The sequence below is a fragment of the Haliotis asinina genome, chromosome 3, assembly GCF_037392515.1.
Source record: "Haliotis asinina isolate JCU_RB_2024 chromosome 3, JCU_Hal_asi_v2, whole genome shotgun sequence".
Classification (NCBI taxonomy): Eukaryota; Metazoa; Mollusca; class Gastropoda; order Lepetellida; family Haliotidae; genus Haliotis; species Haliotis asinina.
The window spans coordinates 83486044-83514024 of record NC_090282.1 but is presented as its reverse complement, the minus strand read 5'-3'; the positions used below and the strand labels follow the sequence as shown (position 1 = coordinate 83514024).

Below are 27981 nucleotides of genomic sequence, written 5' to 3'. Positions count from 1 at the left end.
GTACATTGTCTGCAACGTTTTCCTGTGAAGCGATAGTCTTGGGTAGTTTATCATTGGACTGACATTTTTATTTCGAATTGATTAGATACAATCTTGTTGAAGAACTATTCCCAATCACAAATAAACATCTTAAACCTACACCCTGTACATTATAACTATCATGTTGCAAGCACATTGTACTTAGCTAAGATTAGAATTTCAGCTGTCGAAGAAGAAATGTTGTCACTGCGATAACATTCAAACATTCATTAAAACGGCAGCATAAACAAATACATGTAGATGAAAATAGGAACCACGTTCGGATGTTCAGGCTTGTCTGCTGACGTGTGTCATTCGCTCTCATTATCACCTGCCAGGCAACGCGCGTGACAAACTCGAATGTCGCACTGCTTCCTTTGAGCAATCGCAGGCGTCCAATTGACTATAAATACCTGTGAGCGATCTCACTTGTCAAAACAGACGTCGTCAGTGCACAGTGAGCATCTGATCACTCACCAGATTCTATCCTGACAATTGTGCAAACATTTGACTGCTTATCTCTGAATCATCCCAGTCATGATCAACTTCAGCATAGACTTCATCACTGGCCAAAATGCAACAGACCGCAAGGAACACGACTCTTTCAGCGAGGAGGAAGTCCTCAGTCCGCAGAACAGCGTCCCTTCTCCTCTCTCAAGCGACGACGGAGCGGCCCAGTGTTCCAGCTCTCCCCTCGACAAAGATGCGACTATTGGTCCGACAGCAAGAGACCGTCGACCGGGAGTCAAACCCACACACTCCTACATTGCTCTTATCTCCATGGCGATCCTCAGCACCGAAGGTAAGAAGATGTTGCTGAGTGACATCTATAGCTACATCATGGATAACTTCCCCTATTATAACAACAAGGACAAGGCGTGGAGGAACAGCATCAGACACAACTTGTCTCTCAACGAGTGTTTCGTCAAGAGTGGACGCGCCGACAACGGAAAAGGCAACTACTGGTCTATACATACAGCATGTATCGACGACTTCTCCCGCGGTGACTTCAGACGCCGTCAAGCTCGGCGTCGTGCCAGAAAGAATAGTCTGAGCCGGGATACATGCGTTAGTAACCTTCCCCTGAGCTACAGATACAACCTCGGCTACGTCCCGATGACCCCTACTACTGTTGGCACGCCCACATACGGACCGTACTACAGCCCTCCGTCCCCCGTGTATGCCACCCAGACAAGCTTTTACTATCCTCCTGCATCTGTCGGGGTCACTCCGGGATTACACGCACCCTACCAGTCACAGCCCTCCGTCTATAGCACACCCGCCCCCGCCCCCGCCCCCGCCCCCGGACTTGCTTCATGGGGATGCGACTTATACAGAAGCAAAGACCTCACGCATAGCCCAGAACCTTATACTGAATGAATGACATGCCACTTAGTCTCAGCTAGACTACGTAAAGTTATACCAGTTTATCGGAGACACTTTTGAACAGTGATTGCGGTTGTAGTGTACCCCATTCGGGCGTTTACCAGCCAAGACGATGAAGTAAAAGTTGCGTGAGTAACGTGAGAAAGAGAATCAATGTCCAGTGTATCATTCATACATTCTAGTGCCTGTGTTGTCAGAACGGTGAGTGTCTAATATCGCTTTGTTTTATAGTTATATTGTATTTATATTGTTACCTCATTATTGAATATTTTATTACAAAGAATGTAGTGTCTTTGTCAAAATATAGCATGTAAATAAAATACTGGAGAAAAAAATCGAACACCTTGTCTTTTCATGTTTCGAAATTTGTGTGTCTATATCGTTTTGCTATTAAATGCATCTTCCATCTCAATGATAGCACTTGACCTCGCCACGCTGAGGTGTGCTGCCATTGGTGTAACGCCCTGGATGTAGTCATAAATCAAGTGACGACTATCTTTCATAAGGACAGAAATAACCAAGTGTATAGCAAATGCATGCCCTCGTCACTGTCCTAAGATACAGGCTAGAACTGGTCTGCAACCGCCCATGCTTGGTCGATGCTCATGCTGGCTGAATTGTCTGGTCCGGACTCGCTTATTTATACATCGCCGCCATATGGATGGAATATTCCTGCGTGCGCCGTCAAACAACAATCAAACAGTCGTCACTCTCCTACCCAGAGTCATATGAGGCCCACATAGTACCTTTGCCACAGGCCTTCTCCATGTGACTCTTCGTGACATCTCACAGTCACTTTATCATATTGTATTTCATCTGTATCATTTTCTGTGAGTTTACACAGATCGACAACCACACCGGATTAAGATTTAGCCTTTTTTCACTGAGAAATCTCCAATAACGCGAAGAACTCTTTCCATTTGTGTAGTTACGTTTAGTTTTCAGTGATAACTGGTAAACAAATATGGATTGTCTTGCACTTCACTGTCGTATATTTTCTCCAAGTTCAGCGAAACATTATGAAATGCGCAACGGACGGCATGGTTGTTTAAATCGCAGAACATGCGCATTTGCTCAAAAACAAGAGAAAAGTCAAGTCACGTGATACATGCAAATTAGCATTACCCGACCTTTGTTGTTTTAGTAGACACAATTCACTCAGTTGGTATCTAAGAACCTTAAACTGACGAATTCGATGATATTCATATTAACGACTATAAAGTGCACACTCATCATCGTAGAAACAGACACTGACAGTGGCCCTTCCTGGATAATATAGTAATGTCACGAGTTCCAGTTCACGTCAGTGATTAGTGTCCTATTTTCACCAGCGGACTGATCTGCTGGGCAAGCTGTCTAGGGGTCCAAGCTGGAGACCTTGCGAGCTTGAGGTGCCGGGATCCAGCCCGCCTGTCACCGGGTGTTAACGCCTTTGAGCCTTCTTTGTGTGCAGATGCTTTCAGTGGTGTCACAACCTCTAGTGTACAGTACACACCACTGTGCACTTAAAAGAACCCACGAATCCGATGGCAAATGACTATATAGTGGGCACAGGAATACGTGCAAACACCTGGTTGCAGGGACAACAATGTGCAGTATAACTTGTACAAATTACTGTGACTATGTGTGCCAACCCCCCCCCCCCCCCCCCCCCAGTTGTGAAAGAATGGGAAATCCACAATAAATTGGTGAGCCTAGAGGCTGCAAGAGTTGCTTGATTCCAGGGAGTTGAGACTGATAATACTATGTGCCACTGAGACTGTCATCCAGTGATCGAGTAAAAAAGAAAACAAAACAGCGGCCAGAGCTTTGACTAGTTGCGTGCATAGCATATAAATATTGTGAAATAATAAATAATAATCTGAGTACGCATCCCGTCAACACGAGTACATGGAATACTGAGTAATCCTAGATATATCAGTTTAACACAGGAGCAAACAATCACATGATTATCTTTGACAAACGTCTCCAGTAGATTTAGAGTTAGAAAATGAAGAGCTTATTAAATTTAAATTTAGATTCAGTAGCTTGCAGTCTAAGCACACTTATTTTCAGTATTCGTCTTAGACTGCAGTAGCTTGGTGAGGTAACACTCCACACACTTTACACAACAAGAATATATATCATGGTCACATGTTATTGGGTGTATGAAATGTTCATTTGCACAAGGAACAACTTCTTAAGTAAACCAACATGTAAGAATAAAAGTCTCTCTTTTCGTTTCCTCGTGTGCATCCCCATGCTCCCATATTTGGAAATTGAAGAATCTCATATGTTTACTTACTAATGCTCTCTGTACGGTAACCGGTAACATTTACTCAAAAATATCGTATATAGAATGATATAAATATATAATAGAATTTCCACAATAGAACAGTCACACACGATTGCTATTGTAAACAAATTACAATAAATAAGGCAAACACATCTATAGAATTTAATCAATTTTCCATAAACAAAATGGAAAACAGTACCTGAATGGTCAAGTTCAGTGAAGCAGAATGATTGTCACCAGAAGCCGTAGGTCACGGGCGAGTCCATTAGTAATAAGGGGTGAGGTACAAAAATGGAACAGTACAACTGTTCCCTGTCATTATAAGCTGAAAATGTTCTTTCAATATCCAAAGTAACATTGTTGAGATATTTTGTTTACTCCGTTCTTAAGTTTGACGATTCCATGCCGATGCCTGGTAAACGCCCTATCACGCCTCTGTGCTCTTGCGCACAAGAGTAAAACATCTCAATAGGCCGCCTTGAAAGTAGAGATGCAGAAACTCTTCATGCACAACACTTCCCCCAGAATTGCCCGAGGAGCGGGTATCCGGGTTGCTCACTTGCATCATCGTGTTTCTTCAACCGTGGAGAATGCACAAAGTGTCCCAGGTTTGAGAAGAATGTCCAACCAAACTGTCAGGAGTCGATTGCTTTATGTGGATATTCGACCAAGAAGACCACTTTCTAACAGGTCTACAGGTTCGGTGAATGCAGTGTCATGCAGTGGGGTGAGACAGCACAAAGATATGTTAGTGGTGGTTCAGGGGAATTTGACAGCAAATCGGTCATCAGCGAAGTCCTTGTACGTCACATGCTTCCGATCATGGACCAAAGGAAGGAGTTGTTGCAGAATGACAACTGTACTGCACGACTGCACGACTGATATGTTTAATCAAAGTAGGATTTTTTGTATTAAACATACTTGTTTGGAAGTAATTTCCAAATTCATGCTTAAACAAATTATTGTAAAAATAGTTCATGACCCCTTACCCGAGAAAGACTCAAATACAATACAACAAAGTTATGTGATCATTTTATATGCGCTTCCGTCAGAGAGAAATAAGATCATTTTACCTAATGTTAGCAAATTTCTTCCACCAAGAGACATATTCTGCACAACTGCAACTGTTCAAGTATTTACAGTTAAAGTTAAGTATCGTTATGCAATTTTCAGGAAATATATTTCAAGAAAGTAGTAGCTACCCTTAGACATTATTTGGCTAGATGTTTGGCAAACAGATAAGCCATCAAAATTGCTCATACTATTGTTTTTACAAATGATACACCCTGTAATTTTGTAACATATGTCATATTTGGCATTTCACGTTTTCAGTAAAGTACACATTGTAGTACTTTGTTTTGTTTGAGTCGAACCCGCACCCTCAGAGTCAGGCCCCTAATCGCCAGCACACAAAGTCAGTCGGCTTGCCCGCTCAGCCACCGCGACTACCACGAAAGTGAAATTCGGACAATTGGTACACTAGTCTGCGTACTTTGTGTACCCTTCTGATAAGTGTGAATTGGTACGGTTCCCACGACCGTTGTACTCTCAAACATTAATGTTTGTTCAGTGTGTCCAGATCTGTTCATCCATTGCAAACAGTCATGTTCCTTGCATATAATAGCAACGGAAATTCTGACAGATCTGTCTCAAGATTCAGTATTTGCCTTCGGACAGGTGTCACTCTGGTTATTGCTCAGATTCCTTCCAGACAAGAAATGATCCTGTAAAGCAGTAATAGATATTGTATTGTCAAAATATATTTTGTCTGTAAATATTTTAAAGGAGAGATAAATGACAAGACGCAGGGTATTATTGAGGCAGATGAGACACTGAAAATAGGTTGTGCTGACCACGTTTCAAATTTGTTTAAAAAGAACTGAACTACGAGCCCGGCGAGTCTCGAACTCGCACTTTTCTGATTCAGACGTCAGAAGTCAGACGCCTTACCCATTAGGCCACGAGGCCAACGATCTTACAGGCAGTAAAGCCTATTTTACATTCCGGATCAACACATTCCTTTTGTCTCTGGTCACCAAGAAAAAAACCTGTACTGTAGAAGGCTCAGTGTCCATTGACATGCTATTTTCCATCCAAAAACCATTGCCAATTGTCATTTTAACAGATAAGACAGTCCTTTTGTATATGGTCACCAAGATAAATCCTCTACTTTGGAATGCCCAGTGTCCACTGAAATGTTTTTTTCCATAAAAAACATTGCCCATTGTCATTTTAATAGATGAGACAAGGAAAAAAGGTTGTGCTGACAGTACCGCTTTTCAATTTTGTATGAAAAGACTTGCACTACGACCCCGACGAGACTCGAACTCGCAATCTTCTGATTCCATCTCAGACGCCTTATCCATTATTCCACGAGGCCAACGATCTTACAGACGCACTAAAGCCTATTCTACATTCCGGTTCAACACATTCCTTTTGTCTCTGGTCACCAAGATAAAACCTCTACTTTGGAAGGGTCAGTGTCCATTGAAATGTTATTTTCCATCTGTCCAAGAGCGTCCGTGGCAGTCACTCTCGGGTGGTAGTTTGGGATGGTGGATAAGAGGCAGGGAGGACATGAGTCGGTGTTAGAGATGAAGACAGCAGCAGCCATATTTTATTATTGTTTGGTTGAATGATGGTCGAAATGGTACATACAGTGGTAAACATGTGACAGAACGCACATCGGGACTGAGTGGCCAATGATCCCGATGTGGAGACCCGCTCTGTCACTTACACGCATTCAGAAGTTCGACGGCGATTCTTCATCGGGGACGTAGTCGTAGGTGGGGTGACGGCCTTGGGGGGTTTATGATAAGAGGGGATACACCGAATGTTTGCCGAATACATTACATAGACGTAGGGAATAGAATTTCGGTGCACTTTCGACTTATATTGAAACAAATAGATCGTTTGAATAAATGAAGTTTTAAGGAAACTTATTAAAACGATTTAGTCTATGACACATCCATGAAACATTGCCCATTGTCATTTTAACAGATAAGACAGTCCTTTTGTATATGGTCAATAAGATAAATCCTCTACTTTGGAATGCCCAGTGTCCACTGAAATGTTTTTTTTCCATGAAAAAACATTGCCCATTGCCATTTTAATAGATGAGAGAAGTCAGACGCCTTATCCATTAGGCCACGAGGGCAACGATTTTACAAACGCAGTAATGCCTATTGTACACTGCGGATCAAAACATTCTTTCTTTCTCTGGTCACCAAGATAAATACCTTACTTTTGAATGCCCAGTGTTTACTGAAATGTTATTTTCCATCCAAAAACATTGCTCATTGTCATTTTAATAGATGAGAGAGGGAAATAAGGTTGTGCTGACTGTACCGCTTTTCAATTTTGTATAAAAAGAGTTGTACTACGACCCCGACGAGACTCGAACTCGCAATCTTCTGATTCGAAGTCAGACGCCTTATCCATTGTTCCACGAGGCCAACCATCTTACAGACGCAGTAAAGCCTATTGTACACTTCGGTTCAACACATTCCTTTTGTCTCTGGTCACCAAGATAAAACCTCTACTTTGGAAGGCTCAGTGTCCATTGAAATGCTATTTTCCATCTGTCCAAGAGCGTCCGCGCTGACAATATCTAGTACATGCATTGATCATTAGTCACATAATAGTAATGGCATATACGGGAACGTCAAAGGTAATACATGAATCGAATTGTCAACAGTGGTCAGGCGAAACAAAACCATAACAATATCGGATGTGTACACACAAAATACAGGTGAACGGCTATCCAGCTCGTACAAAAACACAGGTGAACGGCTATCCAGCTCGTACAAAAACAGGTGAGCGGCTATCCAGCTCGTACAAATAAAAGATTGAACGTTTCCACCGAGCGGCAAACTCCTGCTCGCAGTCGCCCATACATTCGAATTCGGAATACCCGACTGATAAGTACACGTGTGACGTACAGGAACAAAAACAGAATATGCGTAATGCGTCGTCGTTTGCATTTGAACGTAATATTTTCATGACAATAGTAAGATCTTTGAAATTGGGAGTCTTATATTGGTGAGCCTAGACTCGACAAGGCTAGCAGATGTAGATGTGATCTGCACTAAAAGTAGAATTGGCATGAAAAAAGCCCAAAACCTAACCAACTTCAAAAGTCTAAACCGAAAGTTGATGAAAAATCAATTCAAGTGAAATTGGCTCGTAGATATTTCAGCGGATTGTACACTAACCCAAAAAAGAAACGCATAGCTTAAATCTCATTTTTAAAGTAGATTTTTTCGGAAAATATGGAATGGAATGACAATTAATGTAAATATTAAGTGTTTTTATAGTCAATACAACCAAAACAGACAAACAAACACAACCTCTGGTGATTATTCGCCACACCACAGCACCTTGAAAACGCTTTGTATAATCTGCACGTGGGAAAATCTGAAAGCATTATGCACGTGCAAATGCAGGATCTCAATCTTGATTATGATGGCTATAAAAGGGGACAGGTCCTGTTGCGATTCATTCTTCGAATTTCTTTCTATGCGACGCGAAAAATGCCAAGGTTAAATGAAGAAAACAGAAATAGAGCCATTGGACGTCTGGAAGCTGGGGAAAGTCAGTCATCAGTTGCCAGACGTCTGAATGTGAGGCAGAGCACGATTTCCCGTCTCTGGCAACGATACACGCAACACAACTCGACCAGAGACCGTCCAAGGAGTGGGAGACCAAGGGTGACAACTCCAGCACAAGACCGCTACATCCGGGTGCTTCATCTGCGTAATCGGGCCGTCACTGCTACGTATACCGCTGATCACGTTCCTGGGCTGCGTAGAGTCTCTCCACAAACCATCAGGAATCGCCTAAGAGAGCATGGAATTCGACCTATGCGACCTCATGCAGGACCTGTTCTGCATCCCCATCACCGTCGTGCACGTCTTCAGTGGTGCAGGAACGTTCGGGCATGGAACCTCTTGAATTGGAGGAGGATCTGGTTCAGCGATGAGTCACGTTTTCTGCTGTACAGACATGATGGAAGGATGCGTGTTTACAGACGTCGAAATGAGAGATATGCTCGACAGTGCGTTCGTGAGGTCAACAGACACGGTGGTGGAGGTGTAATGATGTGGGGAGGCATATCTATGAACGGCAGGACACAGTTGGTGCATGTGCAAGGGAATCTCAATGCTGTACGCTACCGGGATGAAATTCTGAACCGTCATGTTGTTCCTACAATTGACGCTAGAAGGGAAATTTTCCAGCACGACAATGCAAGACCGCACACAGCACGCATTACCACGGATTTCCTTGCCAACAACAACATTACAGTTCTTCCATGGCCCTCAAAATCGCCGGATTTGAACCCAATTGAACATTTATGGGACCAATTGGGTAAACGGTTACGACGTCGACAGCCGCAGCCACAGACACGTCTACAGTTGGTGAATGCGTTGCGAGATGAGTGGAGAAGAATCCCACAAAGGCGGATACGACGTCTTATACAGTCAATGCCCAGGCGATGCAGAGCAGTGATTGATGCCCGTGGTGGTCACACCAGATACTGACTTTCTCACTATGCCATGGAAAATAGAGACGCTTAATACCACTGTGAATGATTGTATATGTCTTGACACACATTTGTTAATACCCGTGTGAATTATCATTGCTCAAGTTCCATTACCTTTTGTGCAATTTAAGTTAATAAATCATCTCTTATAACATTGGATTTTCACCTATGCGTTTCTTTTTTGGGCCAGTGTATATTGTGTGCCAGTTACCACAGAGAGTATTATGCACAAGGATACTAAATTTTCGCCGGTATCAAAACTAAGCACAAAAACACGTTGGCAAAACGATGAAGTAGGATGTAGACTGGATAAACAGTCTCCATCAAATAAGCTTGGAGAGACATAGCTTATTTTACTTCTACGACAGCTATTATCACATAAAAAGTTTTAGATGTTTTTCACAAAGAGTAATTAGGGCATTGCATAACTCGTTATAAGTTATTGTCCATAGTAATCGTTATAGAGGAACAAATTGTTAGAAAAATCCTTGAAACCGGGAGTCTAATTTGAGTGGGACGACTCGGAACCCGCAGATAGCGTTGATCTGCATTAAATGTGTATATGCAAGGCTATGTAGTAGAGTAAGCGCCTAACCGACTTCAAAAACGTAACCTAATAGAGATGCACGTCTCATAACATCACTTACAGATTGCAATACGTACTCAGTGGATGAACACTATGACATATATAAACACATGTGAAACAATGGCTGGATAAGATTGTACAAGAACGTCCGAGGGAACCATATACACTATAAAACTGTGAGATCGTTCAAACAAACTTTCACATGTACTGTCACACACACATATTATGGAGTACTTGCTGAAGATACTTGAAACTCGCTGACTTGATATTGACGGGTGACGTTGATAGTTGTTGTATTCACAAATGAACTTTGCTGGGTCTTGTTGCTTTCGATGATTTAGAGAAGGTTGCTGGTTATGGGCTGCACTCTCGTTGATGAAAGGTCGGCTGACTATCTGATGTCTTCGTTCTTCCGCCAAGATGGCGCCCGACGTTGACGCTGCTCTTGTCAACCACCATCTCTGAACTACCAGTTGCTTTGCTGCGAGTTAGGGTAGGGGAATCGTGCGTGAGTCACAGCAAACTCACGCTACCCGGATATTTCTCCACCATCTGTCTAAGAGCGTCCGTGGTAGTCACTCTCGGGTGGTAGTTTGGGATGGTGGATAAGAGGCAGGGAGGACATGAGTCGGTGTTAGAGATGAAGACAGCAGCAGCCATATTTTATTATTGTTTGGTTGAATGATGGTCGAAATGGTACATACAGTGGTAAACATGTGACAGAACGCACATCGGGACTGAGTGGCCAATGATCCCGATGTGGAGACCCGCTCTGTCACTTACACGCATTCAGAAGTTCGACGGCGATTCTTCATCGGGGACGTAGTCGTAGGTGGGGTGACGGCCTTGGGGGGTTTATGATAAGAGGGGATACACCGAATGTTTGCCGAATACATTACATAGACGTAGGGAATAGAATTTCGGTGCACTTTCGACTTATATTGAAACAAATAGATCGTTTGAATAAATGAAGTTTTAAGGAAACTTATTAAAACGATTTAGTCTATGACACATCCATGAAACATTGCCCATTGTCATTTTAACAGATAAGACAGTCCTTTTGTACATGGTCAATAAGATAAATCCTCTACTTTGGAATGCCCAGTGTCCACTGAAATGTTTTTTTCCATGAAAAAACATTGCCCATTGTCATTTTAATAGATGAGAGAAGTCAGACGACTTATCCATTAGGCCACGAGGGCAACGATTTTACAGACGCAGTAATGCCTATTGTACACTGCGGATCAAAACATTCTTTCTTTCTCTGGTCACCAAGATAAATACCTTACTTTTCAATGCTCAGTGTTTACTGAAATGTTATTTTCCATCCAAAAAACATTGCTCATTGTCATTTTAATAGATGAGAGAGGGAAATAAGGTTGTGCTGACTGTACCGGTTTTGCATTTTGTAAAAAAAGAGTTGTACTACGACCCCGACGAGACTCGAACTCGCAATCTTCTGATTCGAAGTCAGACGCCTTATCCATTGTTCCACGAGGCCAACGATCTTACAGACGCAGTAATGCCTATTGTACACTCCGGTTTAAAACATTCCTTTTGCTTCTGGTCACCAAGATAAAAAATCTACTTTTGAATGCTCAGTGTCCATTGAAATGATATTTTCCATCTGAAAAACATTGCCCATTGTCATTTTAACAGATAACACAGTCCTTTTGTATATGGTCAATAAGGTAGATCCTCTACTTTGGAATGCCCAGTGTCCACTGAAATGTTATTTTCCATCCAAAAAACATTGCTCATTGTCATTTTAATAGATGAGAGAGGGAAAAAAGGTTGTGCTGACTGTACCGCTTTTCCATTTTGTATAAAAAGAGTTGTACTACGACCTCGACGAGACTCGAACTCGCAATCTTCTGATTCGAAGTCAGACGCCTTATCCATTAGGCCACGAGGCCAACGATCTTACAGACGCAGCAATGCCTATTGTACACTCCGCTTCAAAACATTCTTTCATTCTCTTGTCACCAACATAAAAAATCTACTTTTGAATGCTCAGTGTGCAATGAAATGGTATGTTCTATCTAAAAAACATTGCTCATTATCGTTTTAATAGATGAGAGAGGGAAGTAAGGTTGTTCTGACTGTACCGATTTTCCATTTTGTATAAAAAGAGTTGTACTACGACCCCGACGAGACTCGAACTCTCAATCTTCTGATTCGAAGTCAGACGCCTTATCACCAAGATAAAAAATCTACTTTTGAATGCTCAGTGTCCATTGAAATGGTATTTTCCATCCAAAAAAAGATTGCCCATTGTCATTTTAACAGATAACACAGTCCTTTTGTATATGGTCAATAAGATACATCCTCTACTTTGGAATGCCCAGTGCCCACTGAAATGTTATTTTCCATCCAAAAAACATTGCTCATTGTCATTTTAATAGATGAGAGAGGGAAATAAGGTTGTGCTGACAGTACTGCTTTTCCATTTTGTATAAAAAGAGTTGTACTACGACCCCGACGAGACTCGAACTCGCAATCTTCTGATTCGAAGTCAGACGCCTTATCCATTAGGCCACGAGGCCAACGATCTTACAGACGCAGCAATGCCTATTGTACACTCCGGATCAAAACATTCTTTCTTTCTCTGGTCACCAAGATAAATACCTTACTTTTGAATGCCCAGTGTTTACTGAAATGTTATTTTCCATCCGAAAAACATTGCTCATTGTCATTTTAATAGATGAGAGAGGGAAATAAGGTTGTGCTGACTGTACCGATTTTCCATTTTGTATAAAAAGAGTTGTACTACGACCCCGACGAGACTCGAACTCTCAATCTTCTAATTCGAAGTCAGACACGTTGTCACCAAGATACAAAATCTACTTTGGAATGCCCAGTGTCCAATGAAGTGGTATTTTCCATCCAAAAAACATTGCTCATTGTCATTTTAATAGATGAGAGAGGGAAATAAAAACATTCCTTTTTCTTCTGGTCACCAAGATAAAAAATCTACCTTTGAGTGCTCAGTGAACATTGAAATGGTATTTTCCATCGAGAAAACATTGCCCATTGTCATTTTAACAGATAACACAGTCCTTTTGTATGTGGTCAATAAGATACATCCTCTACTTTGGAATGCCCAGTGTCCACTGAAATGTTATTTTCCATCCAAAAAACATTGCTCATTGTCATTTTAATAGATGAGAGAGGGAAATAAGGTTGTGCTGACTGTACCGCTTTTCCATTTTGTATAAAAAGAGTTGTACTACGACCCCGACGAGACTCGAACTCGCAATCTTCTGATTCGAAGTCAGACGCCTTATCCATTAGGCCACGAGGCCAACTATCTTTCAGACGCAGTAATGCCTATTGTACACTCCGGTTTAAAACATTCCTTTTGCTTCTGGTCACCAAGATAAAAAACCTACCTTTGAGTGCTCAGTGTCCATTGAAATGGTATTTTCCATCCAAAAAACATTGCCCATTGTCATTTTAACAGATAACACAGTCCTTTTGCATATGGTCAATAAGATACATCCTCTACTTTGGAATGCCCAGTGTCCACTGAAATGTTATTTTCCATCCAAAAAACATTGCTCATTGTCATTTTAATAGATGAGAGAGGGAAAAAAGGTTGTGCTGACTGTACCGCTTTTCTATTTTGTATAAAAAGAGTTGTACTACGACCCCGACGAGACTCGAACTCGCAATCTTCTGATTCGAAGTCAGACGCCTTATCCATTGTTCCACGAGGCCAACGATCTTACAGCCGCAGCAATGCCTATTGTACACTCCGGTTCAAAACATTCTTTCTTTCTCTGGTCACGAAGATAAATACCTAACTTTTGAATGCCCAGTGTTTACTGAAATGTTATTTTCCATCCAAAAAACATTGCTCATTGTCATTTTAATAGATGAGAGAGGGAAATAAGGTTGTGCTGACAGTACTGCTTTTCCATTTTGTATAAAAAGAGTTGTACTACGACCCCGACGAGACTCGAACTCGCAATCTTCTGATTCGAAGTCAGACGCCTTATCCATTGTTCCACGAGGCCAACGATCTTACAGACGCAGCAATGCCTATTGTACACTCCGGATCAAAACATTCTTTCTTTCTCTGGTCACCAAGATAAATAACTTACTTTGGAATGCCCAGTGTTTACTGAAATGTTATTTTCCATCCAAAAAACATTGCTCATTGTCATTTTAATAGATGAGAGAGGGAAACAAGGTTGTGCTGACTGTACCGGTTTTGTTTTTTGTATAAAAAGAGTTGTACTACGACAACGATGAGACTCGAACTCGCAATCTTCTGATTCGACGTCAGACGCCTTATCCATTGGGCCACGAGGCCAACGATCTTACAGACGCAGTAATGCCTATTGTACACTCCGGTTCAAAACATTCTTTCATTCTCTGGTCACCAACATAAAAAATCTACTTTTGAATGCTCAGTGTGCAATGAAATGGTATGTTCTATCTAAAAAATATTGCTCATTATCGTTTTAATAGATGAGAGAGGGAAATAAGGTTGTGCTGACTGTACCGGTTTTCCATTTTGTATAAAAAGCGTTGTACTACGACCCCGACGAGACTTGAACTCGCAATCTTCTGATTCGAAATCAGACGCCTTATCACCAAGATAAAAAATCTACTCTTGAATGCTCAGTGTCCATTGAAATGGTATTTTCCATCCAAAAAACATTGCCCATTGTCATTTTAACAGATAACACAGTCCTTTTGTATATGGTCAATAAGATAGATCCTCTACTTTGGAATGCCCAGTGTCCACTGAAATGTTATTTTCCATCCAAAAAACATTGCTCATTGTCATTTTAATAGATGAGAGAGGGAAATAAGGTTGTGCTGACAGTACCGCTTTTCCATTTTGTATAAAAAGAGTTGTACTACGACCCCGACGAGACTCGAACTCGCAATCTTCTGATTCGAAGTCAGACGCCTTATCCATTAGGCCACGAGGCCAACGATCTTACAGACGCAGTAATGCCTATTGTACACTCCGGTTCAAAACATTCTTTCTTTCTCTGGTCACCAAGATAAACACCCAACTTTTGAATGCTCAGTGACCAATGAAATGGTATGTTCCATCCAAAAAACATTGCTCATTGTCATTTTAATAGATGAGAGAGGGAAATAAGGTTGTGCTGACTGTAACGGTTTTCTATTTTGTATTAAAAGAGTTGTACTACCACCCCGACGAGACTCGAACTCGCAATCTTCTGATTCGAAGTCAGACGCCTTTTCCATTAGGCCACGAGGCCAACGATATTACAGACGCAGTAATGCCTATTGTACACTCCGGTTTAAAACATTCCTTTTGCTTCTGGTCACCAAGATAAAAAATCAACCTTTGAATGCTCAGTGTCCATTGAAATGGTATTTTCCATCCAGAAAACATTGCCCATTGTCATTTTAACAGATAACACAGTCCTTTTGTATATGGTCAATAAGATGCATCCTCTACTTTGGAATGCCCAGTGTCCACTGAAATGTTATTTTCCATCCAAAAAACATTGCTCATTGTCATTTTAATAGATGAGAGAGGGAAATAAGGTTGTGCTGACAATACCGCTTTTCAATTTTGTATAAAAATACATGTACTACGACCCCGACGAGACTCGAACTCGCAATCTTCTGATTCGAAGTCAGACGCCTTTTCCATTAGGCCACGAGGCCAACTATCTTACAGACGCAGTAATGCCTATTGTACACTCCGGTTTAAAACATTCCTTTTGCTTCTGGTCACCAAGATGAAAAATCTACCTTTGAGTGCTCAGTGTCCATTGAAATGGTATTTTCCATCCAGAAAAGATTGCCCATTGTCATTTTAACAGATAACACAGTCCTTTTGTATATGGTCAATAAGATAGATCCTCTACTTTGGAATGCCCAGTGTCCACTGAAATGTTATTTTCCATCCAAAAAACATTGCTCATTGTCATTTTAATAGATGAGAGAGGGAAATAAGGTTGTGCTGACAATACCGCTTTTCAATTTTGTATAAAAATACATGTACTACGACCCCGACGAGACTCGAACTCGCAATCTTCTGATTCGAAGTGAGACGCCTTTTCCATTAGGCCACGAGGCCAACTATCTTACAAACGCAGTAATGCCTATTGTACACTCGGGTTTAAAACATTCCTTTTGCTTCTGGTCACCAAGATAAAAAATCTACCTTTGAGTGCTCAGTGTCCATTGAAATGGTATTTTCCATCCAAAAAACATTGTTCATTGTGATTTTAATAGATGAGAGATGGACATAAGGTTGTGCTGACAGTACCGCTTTTCCATTTTGTATAAAAAGAGTTGCACTACGACCGCGACGAGACTTTTGTATATGGTCAATAAGATAGATCCTCTTCTTTGGAATGCCCAGTGTCCACTGAAATGTCATTTTCAATCCAAAAAACATTGCTCATTGTCATTTTAATAGATGAGAGAGGGAAATAAGGTTGTGCTGACAGTACCGCTTTTCAATTTTGTGTAAAAAGAGTTGTACTACGACCCCGACGAGACTCGAACTCGCAATCTTCTGATTCGAAGTCATACGCCTTATCCATTAGGCCACGAGGCCAACTATCTTACAGACGCAGTAATGCCTATTGTACACTCCGGTTTAAAACATTCCTTTTGCTTCTGGTCACTAAGATAAAAAATCTACCTTTGAATGCTCAGTGTCCACTGAAATGGTATTTTCCATCCAAAAAACATTGCCTATTGTCATTTTAACAGATAACACAGTCCTTTTGTATATGGTCAATAAGATACATCCTCTACTTTGGAATGCCCAGTGTCCACTGAAATGTTATTTTCCATCCAAAAAACATTGCTCATTGTCATTTTAATAGATGAGAGAGGGAAATAAGGTTGTGCTGACTGCACCTCTTTTCCATTTTGTATAAAAAGAGTTGTACTACCACCCCGACGAGACTCTAACTAGCAATCTTCTGATTCGAAGTCAGTCGCCTTATCCATTAGGCCACGAAGCCAACGATCTTAGAGACGCAGTAATGCCTATTGTACACTCCGGATCAAAACATTCTTTCTTTCTCTGGTCACCAAGATAAATACCTATCTTTTGAATGCCCAGTGTTTACTGAAATGTTATTTTCCATCCAAAAAACATTGTTCATTGTGATTTTAATAGATGAGAGATGGACATAAGGTTGTGCTGACAGTACCGCTTTTCCATTTTGTATAAAAAGAGTTGTACTACGACCGCGACGAGACTTTTGTATATGGTCAATAAGATAGATCCTCTACTTTGGAATGCCCAGTGTCCACTGAAATGTTATTTTCCATCCAAAAAACATTGTTCATTGTGATTTTAAAAGATGAGAGATGGACATAAGGTTGTGCTGACAGTACCGCTTTTCCATTTTGTATAAAAAGAGTTGCACTACGACCGCGACGAGACTTTTGTATATGGTCAATAAGATAGATCCTCTTCTTTGGAATGCCCAGTGTCCACTGAAATGTCATTTTCAATCCAAAAAACATTGCTCATTGTCATGTTAATAGATGAGAGAGGGAAATAAGGTTGTGCTGACAGTAAAGCTTTTCAATTTTGTGTAAAAAGAGTTGTACTACGACCCCGACGAGACTCGAACTCGCAATCTTCTGATTCGAAGTCAGACGCCTTATCCATTATTCCACGAGGCCAACGACCTTACGGACGCAGTAATGCCTATTGTACACTCCGGTTCAAAACATTCTTTCATTCTCTGGTCAGCAAGATACAAAAGTGTACTTTTGAATGCTCAGTGTCCAATGAAATGGTATGTTCTATCTTGAAAACATTGCTCATTGTCATTTTAATAGATGAGAGAGGGAAATAAGGTTGTGCTGACTGTACCGCTTTTCCATTTTGTATAAAAAGAGTTGTACTACGACACCGACGAGACTTTTGTATATGGTCAATAAGATAGATCCTCTACTTTGGAATGCCCAGTGTCCACTGAAATGTTATTTTCCATCCAAAAAACATTGTTCATTGTCATTTTAATAGATGAGAGAGGGAAATAAGGTTGTACTGACAGTACCGCTTCTCTATTTTGTATAAAAAGAGTTGTACTACGACCCCGACGAGACTTTTGTATATGGTCAATAAGATAGATCCTCTACTTTGGAATGCCCAGTGTCCACTGAAATGTCATTTTCAATCCAAAAAACATTGCTCATTGTCATTTTAATAGATGAGAGAGGGAAATAAGGTTGTGCTGACAGTACCGCTTTTCAATTTTGTGTAAAAAGAGTTGTACTACGACCCCGACGAGACTCGAACTCGCAATCTTCTGATTCGAAGTCAGACGCCTTATCCATTAGGCCACGAGGCCAACTATCTTACAGACGCAGTAATGCCTATTGTACACTCCGGTTTAAAACATTCCTTTTGCTTCTGGTCACCAAGATAAAAAATCTACCTTTGAATGCTCAGTGTCCACTGAAATGGTATTTTCCATCCAAAAAACATTGCCTATTGTCATTTTAACAGATAACACAGTCCTTTTGTATATGGTCAATAAGATACATCCTCTACTTTGGAATGCCCAGTGTCCACTGAAATGTTATTTTCCATCCAAAAAACATTGCTCATTGTCATTTTAATAGATGAGAGAGGGAAATAAGGTTGTGCTGACTGCACCTCTTTTCCATTTTGTATAAAAAGAGTTGTACTACCACCCCGACGAGACTCTAACTCGCAATCTTCTGATTCGAAGTCAGTCGCCTTATCCATTAGGCCACGAAGCCAACGATCTTAGAGACGCAGTAATGCCTATTGTACACTCCGGATCAAAACATTCTTTCTTTCTCTGGTCACCAAGATAAATACCTATCTTTTGAATGCCCAGTGTTTACTGAAATGTTATTTTCCATCCAAAAAACATTGTTCATTGTGATTTTAATAGATGAGAGATGGACATAAGGTTGTGCTGACAGTACCGCTTTTCCATTTTGTATAAAAAGAGTTGTACTACGACCGCGACGAGACTTTTGTATATGGTCAATAAGATAGATCCTCTACTTTGGAATGCCCAGTGTCCACTGAAATGTTATTTTCCATCCAAAAAACATTGTTCATTGTGATTTTAAAAGATGAGAGATGGACATAAGGTTGTGCTGACAGTACCGCTTTTCCATTTTGTATAAAAAGAGTTGCACTACGACCGCGACGAGACTTTTGTATATGGTCAATAAGATAGATCCTCTTCTTTGGAATGCCCAGTGTCCACTGAAATGTCATTTTCAATCCAAAAAACATTGCTCATTGTCATGTTAATAGATGAGAGAGGGAAATAAGGTTGTGCTGACAGTAAAGCTTTTCAATTTTGTGTAAAAAGAGTTGTACTACGACCCCGACGAGACTCGAACTCGCAATCTTCTGATTCGAAGTCAGACGCCTTATCCATTATTCCACGAGGCCAACGACCTTACGGACGCAGTAATGCCTATTGTACACTCCGGTTCAAAACATTCTTTCATTCTCTGGTCAGCAAGATACAAAAGTGTACTTTTGAATGCTCAGTGTCCAATGAAATGGTATGTTCTATCTTGAAAACATTGCTCATTGTCATTTTAATAGATGAGAGAGGGAAATAAGGTTGTGCTGACTGTACCGCTTTTCCATTTTGTATAAAAAGAGTTGTACTACGACACCGACGAGACTTTTGTATATGGTCAATAAGATAGATCCTCTACTTTGGAATGCCCAGTGTCCACTGAAATGTTATTTTCCATCCAAAAAACATTGTTCATTGTCATTTTAATAGATGAGAGAGGGAAATAAGGTTGTACTGACAGTACCGCTTTTCTATTTTGTATAAAAAGAGTTGTACTACGACCCCGACGAGACTTTTGTATATGGTCAATAAGATAGATCCTCTACTTTGGAATGCCCAGTGTCCACTGAAATGTCATTTTCAATCCAAAAAACATTGCTCATTGTCATTTTAATAGATGAGAGAGGGAAATAAGGTTGTGCTGACAGTACCGCTTTTCAATTTTGTGTAAAAAGAGTTGTACTACGACCCCGACGAGACTCGAACTCGCAATCTTCTGATTCGAAGTCAGACGCCTTATCCATTAGGCCACGAGGCCAACTATCTTACAGACGCAGTAATGCCTATTGTACACTCCGGTTTAAAACATTCCTTTTGCTTCTGGTCACCAAGATAAAAAATCTACCTTTGAATGCTCAGTGTCCACTGAAATGGTATTTTCCATCCAAAAAACATTGCCTATTGTCATTTTAACAGATAACACAGTCCTTTTGTATATGGTCAATAAGATACATCCTCTACTTTGGAATGCCCAGTGTCCACTGAAATGTTATTTTCCATCCAAAAAACATTGCTCATTGTCATTTTAATAGATGAGAGAGGGAAATAAGGTTGTGCTGACTGCACCTCTTTTCCATTTTGTATAAAAAGAGTTGTACTACCACCCCGACGAGACTCTAACTCGCAATCTTCTGATTCGAAGTCAGTCGCCTTATCCATTAGGCCACGAAGCCAACGATCTTAGAGACGCAGTAATGCCTATTGTACACTCCGGATCAAAACATTCTTTCTTTCTCTGGTCACCAAGATAAATACCTATCTTTTGAATGCCCAGTGTTTACTGAAATGTTATTTTCCATCCAAAAAACATTGTTCATTGTGATTTTAATAGATGAGAGATGGACATAAGGTTGTGCTGACAGTACCGCTTTTCCATTTTGTATAAAAAGAGTTGCACTACGACCGCGACGAGACTTTTGTATATGGTCAATAAGATAGATCCTCTACTTTGGAATGCCCAGTGTCCACTGAAATGTTTTTTTCCATCCAAAAAACATTGTTCATTGTGATTTTAAAAGATGAGAGATGGACATAAGGTTGTGCTGACAGTACCGCTTTTCCATTTTGTATAAAAAGAGTTGCACTACGACCGCGACGAGACTTTTGTATATGGTCAATAAGATAGATCCTCTTCTTTGGAATGCCCAGTGTCCACTGAAATGTCATTTTCAATCCAAAAAACATTGCTCATTGTCATGTTAATAGATGAGAGAGGGAAATAAGGTTGTGCTGACAGTAAAGCTTTTCAATTTTGTGTAAAAAGAGTTGTACTACGACCCCGACGAGACTCGAACTCGCAGTCTTCTGATTCGAAGTCAGACGCCTTATCCATTATTCCACGAGGCCAACGATCTTACGGACGCAGTAATGCCTATTGTACACTCCGGTTCAAAACATTCTTTCATTCTCTGGTCAGCAAGATACAAAAGTGTACTTTTGAATGCTCAGTGTCCAATGAAATGGTATGTTCTATCTTGAAAACATTGCTCATTGTCATTTTAATAGATGAGAGAGGGAAATAAGGTTGTGCTGACTGTACCGCTTTTCCATTTTGTATAAAAAGAGTTGTACTACGACACCGACGAGACTTTTGTATATGGTCAATAAGATAGATCCTCTACTTTGGAATGCCCAGTGTCCACTGAAATGTCATTTTCAATCCAAAAAACATTGCTCATTGTCATTTTAATAGGTGAGAGAGGGAAATAAGGTTGTGCTGACAGTACCGCTTTTCAATTTTGTGTAAAAAGAGTTGTACTACGACCCCGACGAGACTCGAACTCGCAATCTTCTGATTCGAAGTCAGACGCCTTATCCATTAGGCCACGAGGCCAACTATCTTACAGACGCAGTAATGCCTATTGTACACTCCGGTTTAAAACATTCCTTTTGCTTCTGGTCACCAAGATAAAAAATCTACCTTTGAATGCTCAGTGTCCACTGAAATGGTATGTTCCATCCAAAAAACATTGCCCATTGTCATTTTAACAGATAACACAGTCCTTTTGTATATGGTCAATAAGATACATCCTCTACTTTGGAATGCCCAGTGTCCACTGAAATGTTATTTTCCATCCAAAAAACATTGCTCATTGTCATTTTAATAGATGAGAGAGGGAAATAAGGTTGTGCTGACTGCACCTCTTTTCCATTTTGTATAAAAAGAGTTGTACTACCACCCCGACGAGACTCTAACTCGCAATCTTCTGATTCGAAGTCAGTCGCCTTATCCATTAGGCCACGAAGCCAACGATCTTAGAGACGCAGTAATGCCTATTGTACACTCCGGATCAAAACATTCTTTCTTTCTCTGGTCACCAAGATAAATACCTATCTTTTGAATGCCCAGTGTTTACTGAAATGTTATTTTCCATCCAAAAAACATTGTTCATTGTGATTTTAATAGATGAGAGATGGACATAAGGTTGTGCTGACAGTACCGCTTTTCCATTTTGTATAAAAAGAGTTGCACTACGACCGCGACGAGACTTTTGTATATGGTCAATAAGATAGATCCTCTACTTTGGAATGCCCAGTGTCCACTGAAATGTTTTTTTCCATCCAAAAAACATTGTTCATTGTGATTTTAAAAGATGAGAGATGGACATAAGGTTGTGCTGACAGTACCGCTTTTCCATTTTGTATAAAAAGAGTTGCACTACGACCGCGACGAGACTTTTGTATATGGTCAATAAGATAGATCCTCTTCTTTGGAATGCCCAGTGTCCACTGAAATGTCATTTTCAATCCAAAAAACATTGCTCATTGTCATGTTAATAGATGAGAGAGGGAAATAAGGTTGTGCTGACAGTAAAGCTTTTCAATTTTGTGTAAAAAGAGTTGTACTACGACCCCGACGAGACTCGAACTCGCAGTCTTCTGATTCGAAGTCAGACGCCTTATTCATTATTCCACGAGGCCAACGATCTTACGGACGCAGTAATGCCTATTGTACACTCCGGTTCAAAACATTCTTTCATTCTCTGGTCAGCAAGATACAAAAGTGTACTTTTGAATGCTCAGTGTCCAATGAAATGGTATGTTCTATCTTGAAAACATTGCTCATTGTCATTTTAATAGATGAGAGAGGGAAATAAGGTTGTGCTGACTGTACCGCTTTTCCATTTTGTATAAAAAGAGTTGTACTACGACACCGACGAGACTTTTGTATATGGTCAATAAGATAGATCCTCTACTTTGGAATGCCCAGTGTCCACTGAAATGTTATTTTCCATCCAAAAAACATTGTTCATTGTCATTTTAATAGATGAGAGAGGGAAATAAGGTTGTACTGACAGTACCGCTTTTCTATTTTGTATAAAAAGAGTTGTACTACGACCCCGACGAGACTTTTGTATATGGTCAATAAGATAGATCCTCTACTTTGGAATGCCCAGTGTCCACTGAAATGTCATTTTCAATCCAAAAAACATTGCTCATTGTCATTTTAATAGATGAGAGAGGGAAATAAGGTTGTGCTGACAGTACCGCTTTTCAATTTTGTGTAAAAAGAGTTGTGCTACGACCCCGACGAGACTCGAACTCGCAATCTTCTGATTCGAAGTCAGACGCCTTATCCATTAGGCCACGAGGCCAACTATCTTACAGACGCAGTAATGCCTATTGTACACTCCGGTTTAAAACATTCCTTTTGCTTCTGGTCACCAAGATAAAAAATCTACCTTTGAATGCCCAGTGTCCACTGAAATGGTATGTTCCATCCAAAAAACATTGCCCATTGTCATTTTAACAGATAACACAGTCCTTTTGTATATGGTCAATAAGATACATCCTCTACTTTGGAATGCCCAGTGTCCAATGAAATGTTATTTTCCATCCAAAAAACATTGCTCATTGTCATTTTAATAGATGAGAGAGGGAAATAAGGTTGTGCTGACAGTATAGCTTTTCAATTTTGTGTAAAAAGAGTTGTACTACGACCCCGACGAGACTCGAACTCGCAGTCTTCTGATTCGAAGTCAGACGGCTTATCCATTATTCCACGAGGCCAACGATCTTACGGACGCAGTAATGCCTATTGTACACTCCGGTTCAAAACATTCTTTCATTCTCTGGTCAGCAAGATACAAAAGTGTACTTTTGAATGCTCAGTGCCCAATGAAATGGTATGTTCTATCTTGAAAACATTGCTCATTGTCATTTTAATAGATGAGAGAGGGAAATAAGGTTGTGCTGACTGTACCGCTTTTCCATTTTGTATAAAAAGAGTTGTACTACGACACCGACGAGACTTTTGTATATGGTCAATAAGATAGATCCTCTACTTTGGAATGCCCAGTGTCCACTGAAATGTTATTTTCCATCCAAAAAACATTGTTCATTGTCATTTTAATAGATGAGAGAGGGAAATAAGGTTGTACTGACAGTACCGCTTTTCTATTTTGTATAAAAAGAGTTGCACTACGACCCCGACGAGACTTTTGTATATGGTCAATAAGATAGATCCTCTACTTTGGAATGCCCAGTGTCCACTGAAATGTCATTTTCAATCCAAAAAACATTGCTCATTGTCATTTTAATAGATGAGAGAGGGAAATAAGGTTGTGCTGACAGTACCGCTTTTCAATTTTGTGTAAAAAGAGTTGTACTACGACCCCGACGAGACTCGAACTCGCAATCTTCTGATTCGAAGTCAGACGCCTTATCCATTAGGCCACGAAGCCAACGATCTTAGAGACGCAGTAATGCCTATTGTACACTCCGGATCAAAACATTCTTTCTTTCTCTGGTCACCAAGATAAATACCTATCTTTTGAATGCCCAGTGTTTACTGAAATGTTATTTTCCATCCAAAAAACATTGTTCATTGTGATTTTAATAGATGAGAGATGGACATAAGGTTGTGCTGACAGTACCGCTTTTCCATTTTGTATAAAAAGAGTTGCACTACGACCGCGACGAGACTTTTGTATATGGTCAATAAGATAGATCCTCTACTTTGGAATGCCCAGTGTCCACTGAAATGTTATTTTCCATCCAAAAAACATTGTTCATTGTGATTTTAAAAGATGAGAGATGGACATAAGGTTGTGCTGACAGTACCGCTTTTCCATTTTGTATAAAAAGAGTTGCACTACGACCGCGACGAGACTTTTGTATATGGTCAATAAGATAGATCCTCTTCTTTGGAATGCCCAGTGTCCACTGAAATGTCATTTTCAATCCAAAAAACATTGCTCATTGTCATGTTAATAGATGAGAGAGGGAAATAAGGTTGTGCTGACAGTAAAGCTTTTCAATTTTGTGTAAAAAGAGTTGTACTACGACCCCGACGAGACTCGAACTCGCAATCTTCTGATTCGAAGTCAGACGCCTTATCCATTATTCCACGAGGCCAACGATCTTACGGACGCAGTAATGCCTATTGTACACTCCGGTTCAAAACATTCTTTCATTCTCTGGTCAGCAAGATACAAAAGTGTACTTTTGAATGCTCAGTGTCCAATGAAATGGTATGTTCTATCTTGAAAACATTGCTCATTGTCATTTTAATAGATGAGAGAGGGAAATAAGGTTGTGCTGACTGTACCGCTTTTCCATTTTGTATAAAAAGAGTTGTACTACGACACCGACGAGACTTTTGTATATGGTCAATAAGATAGATCCTCTACTTTGGAATGCCCAGTGTCCACTGAAATGTTATTTTCCATCCAAAAAACATTGTTCATTGTCATTTTAATAGATGAGAGAGGGAAATAAGGTTGTACTGACAGTACCGCTTTTCTATTTTGTATAAAAAGAGTTGTACTACGACCCCGACGAGACTTTTGTATATGGTCAATAAGATAGATCCTCTACTTTGGAATGCCCAGTGTCCACTGAAATGTCATTTTCAATCCAAAAAACATTGCTCATTGTCATTTTAATAGATGAGAGAGGGAAATAAGGTTGTGCTGACAGTACCGCTTTTCAATTTTGTGTAAAAAGAGTTGTACTACGACCCCGACGAGACTCGAACTCGCAATCTTCTGATTCGAAGTCAGACGCCTTATCCATTAGGCCACGAGGCCAACTATCTTACAGACGCAGTAATGCCTATTGTACACTCCGGTTTAAAACATTCCTTTTGCTTCTGGTCACCAAGATATAAAATCTACCTTTGAATGCTCAGTGTCCACTGAAATGGTATTTTCCATCCAAAAAACATTGCCTATTGTCATTTTAACAGATAACACAGTCCTTTTGTATATGGTCAATAAGATACATCCTCTACTTTGGAATGCCCAGTGTCCAATGAAATGTTATTTTCCATCCAAAAAACATTGCTCATTGTCATTTTAATAGATGAGAGAGGGAAATAAGGTTGTGCTGACTGCACCTCTTTTCCATTTTGTATAAAAAGAGTTGTACTACCACCCCGACGAGACTCGAACTCGCAATCTTCTGATTCGAAGTCAGTCGCCTTATCCATTAGGCCACGAAGCCAACGATCTTAGAGACGCAGTAATGCCTATTGTACACTCCGGATCAAAACATTCTTTCTTTCTCTGGTCACCAAGATAAATACCTATCTTTTGAATGCCCAGTGTTTACTGAAATGTTATTTTCCATCCAAAAAACATTGCTCATTGTCATTTTAATAGATGAGAGAGGGAAATAAGGTTGTGCTGACTGTACCGCTTTTCCACTTTGTATAAAAAGAGTTGTACTACGACCCCGACGAGACTCGAACCCGCAATCTTCTGATTCGAAGTCAGACGCCTTATCCATTAGGACACGAGGCCAACTATCTTACAGACGCAGTAATGCCTATTGCACACTCCGGTTCAAAACATTCCTTTTGCTTCTGGTCACCAAGATAAAAAATCTACTTTTGAATGCTCAGTGTCCATTGAAATGGTATTTTGCATCCAAAAAACATTGCCCATTGTCATTTTAACAGATAACACAGTCCTTTTGTATATGGTCAATTAGATAGATCCTCTACTTTGGAATGCCCAGTGTCCACTGAAATGTTATTTTCCATCCAAAAAACATTGTTCATTGTGATTTTAATAGATGAGAGATGGACATAAGGTTGTGCTGACAGTACCGCTTTTCCATTTTGTATAAAAAGAGTTGCACTACGACCTCGACGAGACTTTTGTATATGGTCAATAAGATAGATCCTCTTCTTTGGAATGCCCAGTGTCCACTGAAATGTCATTTTCCATCCAAAAAACATTGCTCATTGTCATGTTAATAGATGAGAGAGGGAAATAAGGTTGTGCTGACAGTAAAGCTTTTCAATTTTGTGTAAAAAGAGTTGTACTACGACCCCGACGAGACTCGAACTCGCAATCTTCTGATTCGAAGTCAGACGCCTTATCCATTATTCCACGAGGCCAACGATCTTACAGACGCAGTAATGCCTATTGTACACTCCGGTTCAAAACATTCTTTCATTCTCTGGTCAGGAAGATACAAAAATCTACTTTTGAATGCTCAGTGTCCAATGAAATGGTATGTTCTATCTTAAAAACATTGCTCATTGTCATTTTAATAGATGAGAGAGGGAAATAAGGTTGTGCTGACAGTACCGCTCTTCCATTTTGTATAAAAAGAGTTGTACTACGACACCGACGAGACTTTTGTATATGGTCAATAAGATAGATCCTCTACTTTGGAATGCCCAGTGTCCACTGAAATGTTATTTTCCATCCAAAAAACATTGTTCATTGTCATTTTAATAGATGAGAGAGGGAAATAAGGTTGTGCTGACAGTACCGCTTTTCAATTTTGTGTAAAAAGAGTTGTACTACGACCCCGACGAGACTCGAACTCGCAATCTTCTGATTCGAAGTCAGACGCCTTATCCATTAGGCCACGAGGCCAACGATCTTACAGACGCAGTAATGCCTATTGTACACTCCGGTTTAAAACATTCCTTTTGCTTCTGGTCACCAAGATAAAAAATCTACCTTTGAATGCTCAGTGTCCACTGAAATGGTATTTTCCATCCAAAAAACATTGCCTATTGTCATTTTAACAGATAACACAGTCCTTTTGTATATGGTCAATAAGATACATCCTCTACTTTGGAATGCCCAGTGTCCACTGAAATGTTATTTTCCATCCAAAAAACATTGCTCATTGTCATTTTAATAGATGAGAGAGGGAAATAAGGTTGTGCTGACTGCACCTCTTTTCCATTTTGTATAAAAAGAGTTGTACTACCACCCCGACGAGACTCTAACTCGCAATCTTCTGATTCGAAGTCAGTCGCCTTATCCATTAGGCCACGAAGCCAACGATCTTAGAGACGCAGTAATGCCTATTGTACACTCCGGATCAAAACATTCTTTCTTTCTCTGGTCACCAAGATAAATACCTATCTTTTGAATGC

The 27981-nt window shown here is 40.3% G+C and overlaps 1 protein-coding gene and 11 non-coding genes across 12 annotated transcripts; 1 reads left to right on the top strand and 11 right to left on the bottom strand.

The window, feature by feature from the left end:
- The first annotated feature begins 555 nt into the window (after positions 1-555).
- Positions 556-1398, top strand: LOC137277154 (forkhead box protein D5-like). The gene has a single exon (XM_067808828.1). The coding sequence runs from the start codon at positions 556-558 to the stop codon at positions 1396-1398; it is 843 nt and encodes a 280-aa protein (XP_067664929.1).
- A 10252-nt stretch (positions 1399-11650) lies between these two features.
- On the bottom strand, positions 11651-11723 carry Trnar-ucg (transfer RNA arginine (anticodon UCG)). The gene has a single exon. It is a non-coding gene; the product is annotated as a tRNA-Arg (tRNA).
- Positions 11724-12280: 557 nt separating this feature from the next.
- Positions 12281-12353, bottom strand: Trnar-ucg (transfer RNA arginine (anticodon UCG)). The gene has a single exon. It is a non-coding gene; the product is annotated as a tRNA-Arg (tRNA).
- A 686-nt stretch (positions 12354-13039) lies between these two features.
- Trnar-ucg (transfer RNA arginine (anticodon UCG)) lies at positions 13040-13112 on the bottom strand. Its single transcript has one exon. It is a non-coding gene; the product is annotated as a tRNA-Arg (tRNA).
- A 1569-nt stretch (positions 13113-14681) lies between these two features.
- Trnar-ucg (transfer RNA arginine (anticodon UCG)) lies at positions 14682-14754 on the bottom strand. Its single transcript has one exon. It is a non-coding gene; the product is annotated as a tRNA-Arg (tRNA).
- A 641-nt stretch (positions 14755-15395) lies between these two features.
- Trnar-ucg (transfer RNA arginine (anticodon UCG)) lies at positions 15396-15468 on the bottom strand. Its single transcript has one exon. It is a non-coding gene; the product is annotated as a tRNA-Arg (tRNA).
- A 2590-nt stretch (positions 15469-18058) lies between these two features.
- On the bottom strand, positions 18059-18131 carry Trnar-ucg (transfer RNA arginine (anticodon UCG)). The gene has a single exon. It is a non-coding gene; the product is annotated as a tRNA-Arg (tRNA).
- A 1689-nt stretch (positions 18132-19820) lies between these two features.
- On the bottom strand, positions 19821-19893 carry Trnar-ucg (transfer RNA arginine (anticodon UCG)). Its single transcript has one exon. It is a non-coding gene; the product is annotated as a tRNA-Arg (tRNA).
- Positions 19894-21395: 1502 nt separating this feature from the next.
- Trnar-ucg (transfer RNA arginine (anticodon UCG)) lies at positions 21396-21468 on the bottom strand. The gene has a single exon. It is a non-coding gene; the product is annotated as a tRNA-Arg (tRNA).
- A 1689-nt stretch (positions 21469-23157) lies between these two features.
- On the bottom strand, positions 23158-23230 carry Trnar-ucg (transfer RNA arginine (anticodon UCG)). Its single transcript has one exon. It is a non-coding gene; the product is annotated as a tRNA-Arg (tRNA).
- A 2363-nt stretch (positions 23231-25593) lies between these two features.
- Positions 25594-25666, bottom strand: Trnar-ucg (transfer RNA arginine (anticodon UCG)). Its single transcript has one exon. It is a non-coding gene; the product is annotated as a tRNA-Arg (tRNA).
- Positions 25667-27396: 1730 nt separating this feature from the next.
- On the bottom strand, positions 27397-27469 carry Trnar-ucg (transfer RNA arginine (anticodon UCG)). Its single transcript has one exon. It is a non-coding gene; the product is annotated as a tRNA-Arg (tRNA).
- Between the last annotated feature and the right edge of the window lie 512 nt (positions 27470-27981).

Bases quoted from the DNA above. Each gene is read 5' to 3' on its own strand.
- LOC137277154 (XM_067808828.1), top strand. From the start codon at position 556: ATGATCAACTTCAGCATAGACTTCATCACTGGCCAAAATGCAACAGAC.